The sequence below is a fragment of the Aaosphaeria arxii genome (assembly GCF_010015735.1).
Source record: "Aaosphaeria arxii CBS 175.79 unplaced genomic scaffold BU24scaffold_4, whole genome shotgun sequence".
NCBI classification, from domain to species: domain Eukaryota; kingdom Fungi; phylum Ascomycota; class Dothideomycetes; order Pleosporales; genus Aaosphaeria; species Aaosphaeria arxii.
Genome location: NW_022983477.1, coordinates 3,887,237 through 3,898,172, shown reverse-complemented (window position 1 = coordinate 3,898,172; position 10,936 = coordinate 3,887,237). Strand labels below are relative to the sequence as shown.

General features: G+C 53.0%; 4 protein-coding genes across 4 annotated transcripts; 1 reads left to right on the top strand and 3 right to left on the bottom strand.

Moving 5' to 3' along the window:
* Positions 1-1,153: 1,153 nt before the first annotated feature.
* BU24DRAFT_347473 (plasma-membrane proton-efflux P-type ATPase) lies at positions 1,154-4,243 on the bottom strand (the record flags this gene model as incomplete). The annotated part of the gene is made up of 4 exons (XM_033523526.1): positions 1,154-1,200; positions 1,257-3,680; positions 3,740-4,010; positions 4,178-4,243. 4 exons carry the CDS (start codon positions 4,241-4,243, stop codon positions 1,154-1,156), a joined length of 2,808 nt encoding a protein of 935 aa, XP_033384944.1.
* Positions 4,244-5,352: 1,109 nt separating this feature from the next.
* On the bottom strand, positions 5,353-6,372 carry BU24DRAFT_206457 (uncharacterized protein). Its single transcript, XM_033521877.1, has one exon. It carries the CDS (start codon positions 6,172-6,174, stop codon positions 5,512-5,514), a length of 663 nt encoding a protein of 220 aa, XP_033384943.1. The 5' UTR covers positions 6,175-6,372; the 3' UTR covers positions 5,353-5,511.
* Positions 6,373-8,708: 2,336 nt separating this feature from the next.
* On the bottom strand, positions 8,709-9,498 carry BU24DRAFT_422976 (uncharacterized protein). Its single transcript, XM_033528119.1, has one exon. It carries the CDS (start codon positions 9,250-9,252, stop codon positions 9,016-9,018), a length of 237 nt encoding a protein of 78 aa, XP_033384942.1. The 5' UTR covers positions 9,253-9,498; the 3' UTR covers positions 8,709-9,015.
* Positions 9,499-9,993: 495 nt separating this feature from the next.
* BU24DRAFT_206464 (uncharacterized protein) lies at positions 9,994-10,788 on the top strand. Its single transcript, XM_033521878.1, has one exon. It carries the CDS (start codon positions 10,223-10,225, stop codon positions 10,751-10,753), a length of 531 nt encoding a protein of 176 aa, XP_033384941.1. The 5' UTR covers positions 9,994-10,222; the 3' UTR covers positions 10,754-10,788.
* The last annotated feature ends 148 nt before the right edge of the window (positions 10,789-10,936 follow it).

The following is a 10,936-nucleotide window of genomic DNA, read 5'->3' as shown; positions in this document are numbered from 1 at the left end:
CACCAACGCCATACCACACATCCCACATATCACACTCCCGCTTTCCTCTCACATATACACACACACGTCACCATACCCAAAGCATCCCACGCGTTGCTAGATACAAACTGTAACCTAACAACTCCAAGGAAAGACACACGGATAACATCAGTATCAAAGACAGCATACCACACCACACCACTCCACTCCACACCACAGTCACCAGCCACCCCCTTCGTACTCCAAAACACACACACATCCATCCATACATATGGACGCTATGCGGTTCTCAAGAAACCAAGAAACCGGCCGTCACGGGGGGGGTGGGGGGGAGCACACACGAAAGAATGCAGCGGAGGAGGAAGGCGAGGCGGCGAGGGAGAGAGGGGGCGAGGGAGAGAGGGGGGCATGAGATATTGGTGTGGGGTTGGGATGTGTGGGATGATGGGAGGAGGGAGGAGTACCTGCGTGGGCTGGCTAGCTATGGTGGGTGGTGGCTGCTATGGTGTCTGACGCTGACTACGGGTTCAGTTGAGAAGTAGATAAGTATAGAGTGGGGAGTGTAGGGATAGTGACGTATAGGAACATACAGGCGTAGAGGGTAGAGGAATGGAGATGTAGCGAGAGGATGGTACGGAGCAATAGAGACACGATAAACCGGCACGGTTGGGAGGTATATATAGTATGTATTGTGAGAGGATAGGAGGGAAGCGCGTGTATGTACGTTTTGGGCTGCGTGCGTAGTAGGAACATAGACTATCACACATGGAGGTAGATAGTATGGGGGGTCGGAAGTGTGGAGATGTGGAGGCATTGAAAGGCTGGATGGGAAGGGAAGGTTAGATGGGATAAGATTAAATAGAATGAAATGACATAGAACAAAACATACAGAGGCATTACAATGAGACATAACACCAATGCATGTATCATAGCCACATTGCAAACATGGATCTTATGGCCCAAGTCCATAGCAAAGCACCACTCATTACAACAATCAACAACACACCATCACACATCACATCAAGAGCAAACATCAAAACATTTTTACGAATAATTTTTTTTAATTTCTATAATTAGAGGCGGGCGATGGATATACCCAATCCTAAAACCACACCCCGAGTACACATATTCTTGTGACTATCATTAAATTATAATACGAGGAAAGAACGACTCTCTATGCGCTCTTCTCGTGCTGGGTAGAGACACGCTGGAGGGAGACAACTGAGAGACTGTTAGTGAATTGCTCAATAGATGATTAAGAGTGAGTGTGAACTTACCAAAGTCCTCAAGAGACCTCTGCTTCTGGTCCTTCTTGGGGGACTTTCCGTGCATGAGGTTGTCGAAGCCAACGGAGTCCTGGAGGAGGTAGTAGACACCACCCATGACGCAGAAGACACCGAAGGAGAAGATCCAGATACGGACGACAGCGACAATGGAGGTCTGGCCACCAACGAACCAACCGAAGATACAGAAGAGAGTAGCGATGATGTCGACGACGAGGATAGCGCCGGACAATTGCCAAGAGGGGATGGAAGACCAGAAGGGGCCGTTAGCACGGGTGATGAAGATGAGCCAGTTCTCAGTGAGGGAGATCTGGAGGAAGAGAACCTCATCACGGACACCAAAGTTCTGGACGATACCACCGGAGACACCCTGGCCAGCGGCGTTGGGGAGATCCTGGTAGGGGAACATGGTGGTGAGGGTGATCCAGGTACCGACGGCAAGGACGCAGCCGAGGAGGACGGACATACCCCAGAGCTTGGGCAAGTTCCACTTGACGGGGGTCTTGCTGAAGGGAGCGTTGTCGTAGGCAATGGCAAGGGTGGCGATATCAGCGAAAATGGCAATGAAGACGACCAAGTTCAGGTTGAGCGAGGTGTTCAAGATGGCGATCCAGAGACCCAAGAAAAGCTCAAGATGGAGGGAAAGAGCGATACGGTAGACGACGTAGGCGTACATACGATGGAAAATCTGGCGGGAAGTCTTGAGAGCGTCGATGATAGCAGAGAGACCGGGGGCAAGGAAGACGATATCGGCAGCAGAGCGGGCAGCATCGGAGGCACCCTCGACGGCAATACCAGTATCGGCCTTCTTGAGGGAAGGAGCATCGTTGACACCGTCACCAGTCATGGCAACGAGGTAACCACGCTGCTGGAGAATCTCGACGACATTGTACTTGTGCTGGGGGAAAACCTCGGCGAAACCATCGGCAGCCTCAACGAAATCGTAAACCTCGGAACCGGGCATCTCACCGCCACCACCGAGACCGAGACGCTCAGCGTTGTAGACGTTAGTACCAAGACCGAGCTGGCGGGAAGTCTCACGGGCAATACCGACGGCGTCACCAGTCAACATCTTGATGGAAAGACCGAGAGTGATGGCTTCGTGGATGGTGCGGGCAGTATCGTGACGAGGGGGGTCGAGGCAGGGCATGATACCGAGAATCTCCCAGTGGTTGTCACCACGCTTGCGAGCAACACCAAGGGAACGGAAACCACGGGTAGCGAACTCAGCGACCTTGTTCTTGTAGGCCTCATCGACAGCGGTGGGGATCTCGTGGTCCTCCTCGACGGTCTTGAGAACGGCGATGGGAGCACCCTTGACGCAGATGATGCGCTCACCGTGAGGAGACTCGACGGTGGCCTGGACCTTCTTGGAGACGGGATCGAAGGGCTGGAAGTCAAGAACCTTGTACTTGGAGAGGACAGACTTGGCACGGGGGTAGTACTTGAGCGACTTGAGGAAAGCCTTGTCAATGGCATCAATACCCTTCTTCTTGCGGGAAGCGGCCAAACAGGCAGTAAGCATGAGGTCATCAGGCTCGACACCCTCGACGGTGTAGGGCTCAGCGAGGGAGAGCTTGTTCTTGGTCAAGGTACCGGTCTTGTCAGAGCAGAGAATCTCAACACCAGCGAGGGACTCGATAGCGGAGAGCTTCTGGACGATGGCCTGCTTCTTGGCGAGGTAGGCAGCACCGACAGCCATGGTGGTGGTAACGACAGCGGGAAGACCGACGGGGACACCAATGATGGTGATGGCGAGGGTGAACTCGAGAATGTGGACAATGCCGTTGGAGCGGTAGAAAGAGGAGATCCAGACAACCAAAAGAGTGAGGATGACCAAGATGAGCAACACCGTACCAATACCGTTGAGAACCTCAGTGAAATGACCGGTTCCGGAGGAGGCGTTGGCGACGAGGGAGGCAGCGCGACCGACGAAGGTGGAGTCACCAGTGGCGGTAATGACGATGAAGGCCTCACCACGCTTGACAGCGGAGGACTGGTAGCAGGTGTCGCCCTTGTGCTTGTCGACGGCGAGAGACTCACCGGTGATGGCAGACTGATCGACCTGGAGGAAAGCGTCTTCGGTAACAATGCGACCATCAGCGGGGATGATGGTACCGTCCTCAACCTGGAGGATGTCACCAGGGACAACCTCGTGGGCCTCGAGCTCGTGGAGAGCACCGTCACGGAGGACGGTGGCCTTGAGAGCGAGGGTCTTCTTCAACTCGTCGACGATGGAACCAGCCTGGAACTCCTGGATGAAACCAACACAGGCGTTGAGCAACAAGAGACCGCAAATGACACCGAAATCAACCCAATCCTGAAGACCGGCGGCCAAGACGGCAGCAGCCTCCATGACGAACTGGATAGGACCGATGAAGAAAGACAAGAACTTGAGAACAAGGTTCTCCTTCTCCTCTGCAATGGTTGTTAGCAATCTGTAGAGCAATTGATGGCTAGGAATGGAGATAACGTACCCTTCATCTGGTTGGAACCGTACTTCTTCCTGCGGGAGAGGACCTCAGCGTTGGTAAGACCGGTGCGGGTATCGGTCTGGAGAAGCTCCTCAGGAATGACACGAGCACCACCGGGCTGGGCACCCTCGTCATCCTCAAGGTCGACGGCAGCATCCTGAGACTCGAGCTCCTCGATGATGGCGTCAATGTCCTCATCTTCCTCCTCCTCTTCTACGTTGTTCTTGGGAGGAAGAGCAGCCGCGGGCTGGGCGGTCTTCTCGTCGTACTCGCGCTTCTCATCCTATTGAAGGGTCCTGTTAGCTATTGATGGTTCCGATTGATGGATTGGTTCGATGGATGGGTCCATTGATCGATGGTTCTCGTGTCGATGGAGGGCGACAGTAAGGATTGAATGACCAAGGCGCAAAGGCTGTAGGCCAAGGGCGACGGGAAGCTTACCAGTTGTCCGCTGGGCACGTTGGTGCCGAGGTGGTTTGGCGGCACAGCGCCGGTGTTGTCAGCCATTGCTATGTTATGCGATGGAGACTATGGGGGTAGAGATGGAGAGGAAGGACGCTGTGTAAAGGAGAAACCGAAAGGGCGACGGGGGACGAGTTGGGACTTTATAATATGCGTGAGGGAATAAAGTCTGGTCGCTGGCGATAGCAGGTTAGCTCATGGATGGATGTGACATGGGGGTGGTTAGTGTGTTAGTGTAGTGTAGTGCGTAGTGGAGGGTGGGTAGAGACTGGGAGGGAAAAAGGATCGCGTAGAAAATTGCGAAAAAAAGACTGGGGGGCGTGTTTTGTTGCGACGGCGTTGTTTAATTGGCGCGGGCTGGTCTGTGCTGGTGGTGGATGGGTGATGGGTGGGTGGGAACTCGGTGGATGGTGGTCGTAGCGCATGGGCAGGCATAGGCAGGCATGGCGGGCAAAAGCAGGCAGGTCTTTGCAAGTCTTGTCTTGTCTGCTCTCTGCTCGTCTCTTGCACACCCCGTAGCTCAATTGCTTTGCTGCTCGCTCATTTCATCTCATCCACCGGTGGACGGTGAAAATCCTGAGCTTTAGCCCGGAGATGGTAGGTTAGGAGGTTAGGCCCGGTGGTCGTATTGCTCCATGGGCCATCCCATCCCATCCCATACCATCGCCTTCGCCTTCGCCATCTCCATCGGCTTTGCCTTTGCTTTGCGCATCGGTCTTCCCATCCCATCCCATCCTATCCATTATTCACCATAGCAACTGCCAGACATTTGAGGCGAACGAGCTTGATGATTCCCTTGATGAAAACCACCTAACTCGTTGCGAATGCGAATGCGCAAGTCGAGCTGGGCTGCGCGTATAGAGCGTATGCCGTATCGCCAGTCGCGGAAGGAATAGATAGAACAGAACTGGGGCAATTGCGTCGCAAACAACCAGCGACGACGACTACGGCCATCATTGAAGTGATCAATCATTGAGAGAACTGTAGAATTCATCCCAATAATCCACCATCCTCAACCGTGACCATCATCGTCATCATCACCGTCGTCAACTTCGCTTCCCATCACCCCATGTCCGACCACCCTCCCATACGGGCAAAGCCAACGTTCTGCATACGGCGCCCTGCAAGCCCAGCTCGTCATCGCGCGCGCGCGCTCACACCTCGCCGCGTCCATCATCCAGCCATTGAGCGTGCATGCATGTAATCATCAAGATCTCTGGTCAATCAATCGTTCATCGGCGCGAGTTGTACGACCTGTCTGTCTTGTCTGTCGTCTGCTGCTACTGCTGTTGCCATTTGCTGCTCATTGCCATTCACCGACGTAGATTGCGCACTTCTTCCGTTGTGGGAAGGAAGTACCCTACGCAGTGGTTCGCCGCGGGACAATACCCGTTCTCTCTCTCCGCGCGCAAAGTCTGGGAAACAATTGCGAGTGAAAAAAAAAAGGTGATCGTCGGCTTTGATGACACAGCATTGGAGCAGAGATAGGCTTTGGTGGGATTCAACCAACCCGAGAGTGAACCGGTGATTGGTGAGGATTGTTGGCTGGCAGTGGTCGTAGCAGAGGGACAGACTTGGGTAGGGTACCAGCACCAGAAATGGTTGACCGTAGGCCGTAGACGGGTTGACCGCAGAACGTGGACGGTAGTCGTAGTCCCTCGTAGTAGTAGACAGGCACAATAACAGGTACCCGCGCCGGAGAACGAAAGAGTGGGGGGATGGCAAGAGGTAGGGAAATACACCGGGCGTTGAATGGGAGAGACATGATTGGCTGGTTGGAAGTGAAGAGGAAGGAAGAGTGGGTAGCTATCCAGGCTTGGACTAGTAGCCTTGAGCCGGGTCAACTCCACCACTTTCGTCTTGTCTCTCCAATCCATGCCAGAGCACAGAGGAGCACTCAGCGCCCAGCAGTCCATGTGTCTTCTCCCTATTCCCCTTCCGATTCCCTCTCGCCCCAGCAACCAGCAGATCCCCATCCGATGATGGCCTTGCTAATGCTTTGCTTTGCTTGATGGTGGTCATGGCGGAATATATCTCCCGTCGCAACAAAAACAACCACTCTTCCCATACATCCAACCAGCAACCACAGCGCCCATAGTACCAGCAATGTCAAGTCGAAAAAGCCAATTGACTCTCCTTCTCATCATTACTTGCTACCAGGCGCCGCCATTGCGGTCGAACAACCGGAACAGGTCGATGGGGTAACGTAGGCAAGGAAAGGAGCACCGTCATGATCGACAGCAGTGTACATACCTATCTGGGGACGTATCGGGCCAATTGAAAGGCGCAGACCCAGCCGCGTCAGGCAATCGAGGTCTGTCTCGCCGTCTAGGAGAGGCACAAACGCAGATACGTAGGTTGGTTTCTCACGATGAGAAAAAGGGAGAGGTCGAGTTGGAGGAGAGGAGAGGAGGTGAGTTGGACAACAGATGGAAGCTCTCTGCTGATTCCAAGTCGGAGAGGGGAGGAGAATGCGCTCTTTAAGAAGGAAAAGAATGCTGCCATTCGGGAGGGTGGTGGTCACTGGTATGGTACGGTACACAAGACCTGACTAGTGCCGTCAAACCCAAGCAATTCTTCAAGAAGGTGACCCAAGATCTCCCCAGCAATAATCATCAAGCCATGGTGAATAGGCAGGGTAGGTTGTGATAGAATACGCGTTGGATACAGCTCCGTAGTCTCACTATCGGTCTGTATCGGAGCAGCAATAGCAGTAATACCCAGTAAGGCCAAAGCAGTTGAGCGGCAAACAAGACAAGCAACCTGGGTAAGGATTAAGGATGCTACTCAGATGGCTTGTCAACCCAACCCAATCCTGGCCTGGTCTTGATTCTACGAGGTATCTTCCTGGTCTGTTGTGATGCATGGATGAGGGTCATGGGGGAGGTTGATGATGTTTGACTTTGGATGGGGTGGGGAGGGAATAACTCTCCGCTCTTTACCAGATCCGACCTTGGCTTGCTACCGGCCGGCCTCTACTGGATTGGAGATTGGAAGGAAATGGGTTGGGATTCGGGATACCTCGTAGGAAGATTCTTGTCCTTGACTTGCTTGTCTTGCTGGTCTGGCTTGTCCATCTGTCTCATCTCGTCTCGTTTTCTGGTCTGTGTGTAGCATCAACAAAGTAGGTAATTCTACGGAGGCAATACCTCGTAGTAGACTGTGGTTAGACTTGATGTGATTGAATCGTTTTGCCCCGAATCCCGCGCGTGCGTCTGTTGTGTTTTGCAACTTGCGCCGACGATTATGACCACGATTACTACAGACTACGACGACTCCTCCTGCGATCGGCCAATTCATTACTCCATCCTCCTAATCTTCACACTTCTCACACTCAACTACCTCATACACAATGCTAATACATACATATCTAACTCATGCACGTGTCCAATGCTCAATCTCAAGCATAATCCGTTTCTCCGTCCCCTCCATCCCTGTTCCCCCATTAAGAAGCTTCTTGGCTTTTTCTTCTTTCTTCTTTTCTTTCCTGTCTCGTCTCGCGCCGAGGGAATAAAAGTTTGATGCAGTAGATCCTCCCTCCCACCCCGGAGAGTCCCTTGTGGTCCATGCCTCGCCCTACCCTGTCCTTCATGTCCTGTGCTGTTCTGCCATCCGTCCCATCACATCCACCTCCCATGTCACTGTAGGTACGAGTCTACCCTAACCTAACTACGCACTGTGCAGTGTTCTTCCCTCTCTCCGTGTCATGTCAACCTACATCCCACACGCTCCCCGTCCCTTTACCCTTTCCAACCAACCACCCCCATCGCAACCCCCATATCCAATATCGCAGGCGAATAATGACGACGGTTCCTTGTTCAAGCAGACCAAGTCCTCCGATATCTGTCAGGCTGCCTGACTAAAGTACATTGAAGAATTCACTCACTCTAAACGGGGCGGACAATAACAGACAATGCGGCGACCCTCCGCCCGTCCATTATTGCCCAGTAGTCGCGTGCTCTTCCCAATCCAACCACATCGACACCTCCAATTGCCCCCAGATTGTGATACCATCTCGGGTCCTTGGCCTTCGAGATATGGTTTCCGCTCCCAAACAGCCGTCGGCGCGTAATGTATCACCTAAGCGGGAACAATCGCGCCTCGTCTCAATCAATCAATCGGTTTCCTAAAGTCTTCAACCTTATTTTCGCACCTTAATTCCTAGTACTACTAGTTCCGGTAGTATCTGCCATTTCTTTACTGCCGTTGTTTTGCCAATGCGACAATTTTTTGTTTTAATTATTGCAAATCATCTGTCCGTCTGTCGGTCGGTCATCGTGTCCATCCGCTGTCCCAAGCGCATCGTTGCCAATGGTGATACAATACCATTCATTCCATACACTCAGAGAACAGGACAGGATAGGACAAGGTATGCCGTGGGAGTATCGCATCTCTCGAACCTTTTTGGTGAGTGCAGGGGTAGCTTACGCTCGGACCCGGGATTTTCCAAAACCACTCACTCTCTCGTGGGCGCGTGTGGCTCACTAATCCCAACACCACACAGTACGGAGTACAGTACTACCACCGACGCTCCTTTCCAAGATCTATTTATCTATCTATGCACCGGATGCAGTATGTCTACAGTGTATGCACAGCACATACGCTGAGTCCGTATCTTTCTCTATCTGCCACGGTGCTACCAATTTAGATGGACTGTCCTTCCGCTGCCAGTTAAATCCCTCTCCATGTCGTGTACCCCAGAAAGCAACCGTCGGACCTCCACAGCCAAGAGAAGATGTGTTTTCCAAGCACCCTACCAAGCCAACATACGCAATAATTAGAACCATCAATCAATTCACCCATCTGTCCATCGCAGGCTACGGAGCCCATACGATACCAATATCCAGATCGCCTTGCGTTTGACGGATGGTCATTCGCCAGGTCCGCACCGAAGCCTCGGCCGTGCCTGGCACCAGCGCCCTCGAATTATTCCCATTTTCAGCGTTAGAGCCTCCCTGCCCTGCTTTTCGTGTGAAGACTTGGTGCTTGGTGGTGGAGACCGTGGAATGGAGAGATGCGAGGAAGACCCACCGACCATGCCTAAGTCGTAGCATTATTGTTCGCTGTGTCGACATACCGTACCGTCGTAACGTAGGTACGGAGTGATGTCTCCACTCTTTAGAAGGCTGCTAGAGCGTGCTTCTGAGGTTTGAACCATGACGACCGAGAGGTAAACGAATTAGACGTGGCTGGCGACAGAACATCCGCCGGGTTAGCGAATGGGCGATGAGGCGCAAAGGGCGAGGCTCAAGCTCGAAATCTCCGTTCTCAAATCATCAATCAAATGAAACAAACCAAATTGGCCCTTACAAAAAGGACTACTTCGGCGGTCTGTCTGTCCAGTACTATTACGACTACGACTACGACTACGGGCTGTCCCGCACCACGTTCGCTCGCATCGAAGGCCTTCTAGCTCGCTCGCCATCTCAACGACCATTCAGACGCAGGGCCAGGCAAGGCCAGGGAATAGTAAGGCAGGGCGCGCCGCCGCCGCCGTCGCCGCCATCGAGCGGGTCTCTCGCAACAGTCGGCATCCCATCGCAACGCAACGCGACCACTCGTTAAATCTCTTCAGTCTCCAGAAAAATAAACCACGCAATTGCAGCCAGCACCAGCACCAGCATCTCCGGCGGCGGCTTTGCGCGATATAATTCTTCCCAGTAGCAAGCAGTGCAGTGACCGTTTTTTTCCTCATCTGGGGGCCCTGGCGCCCTCTCCTCATCATTCTCTAGCGGTGAAACAGCTGGGCAATGGGTAAAAACGGCATCTCTTCTTGTCTTTTGCGTTGTTTCTTAGACGCCCAGCTCCAGGACAGGCGCGCATCCTCTGTGGTCTTCCTCCACATTCTCCGGGCGTGTCCATGCTCATGCCCCCCATATCGTGACCCATGCGTGCGTGCGCATCGTGCCAGCACAGTGATGCACGTATCGCAGCTCTGCCATCACCACCATACGGCATTTAGATAAACCAGACGGATGCAGTAATCGCAAATGTGTCTCTTTGCCTCAAGAGTAATTAACGCCAATGGAAGATACCGAGATTGAAGCCTTGTGCTTCTCGCCTCGCCTCGTCTCGTCGTACTCGTACAATACAGTACACACTGTCACCCACGCCCACCACGGCCACCCCCATACTCTCTCTGTGCGCGGTGGGTGGGCGGCGGGCGTACGGCGAACTGCGGCGGGCGGCTCTCCCGGGACAAGACCAATTGCTTGCATACACATAATTCTAACGTTTATTGCATTATTGCGCTGGCTACATTGGCAATTGCTGATGCTACCTCTTCCAAGAGCGCGATTTTTGAATTTTTTCATCCTTCCTTCGTTTGCTTTCTGTAATACGGAGTACATGCTACGAGATAACTCTGTACGCTTTTCTTGGAGGAAAGACACAAGAGGGAAAATGCCTCCCTCCCAAGACAACTTGACACATCGCAGAGTAGACCCAAGCATTCCATACTTCTTGTCGTTGGTCTTGGTCCGTCGAGTCTGGACGGTCGTTGAAAATGTTTCAATACAATCAATCTCTCAATCGCTCAATTCTCCCGACCGTTAGCTCAATCAACCATCTATCTAAACCATCGATCTAACTTCCCACCTCGACGTCGCGTGAAACTCCCGCAGCTTCACATCCCTCTCCTACCCTCTCCTCTCCCTCTCTCCATCTCGTCCCGCGCCTCGCTCACCAGCCATCTTTTTCCACAACGCCCCAATCCATCCCCCCAGTATCGTTTCCAGT

Bases quoted from the DNA above. Each gene is read 5' to 3' on its own strand.
- BU24DRAFT_206457 (XM_033521877.1), bottom strand. From the start codon at position 6,174: ATGGGGATCTGCTGGTTGCTGGGGCGAGAGGGAATCGGAAGGGGAATA.
- BU24DRAFT_422976 (XM_033528119.1), bottom strand. From the start codon at position 9,252: ATGCTACGACTTAGGCATGGTCGGTGGGTCTTCCTCGCATCTCTCCAT.
- BU24DRAFT_206464 (XM_033521878.1), top strand. From the start codon at position 10,223: ATGGAAGATACCGAGATTGAAGCCTTGTGCTTCTCGCCTCGCCTCGTC.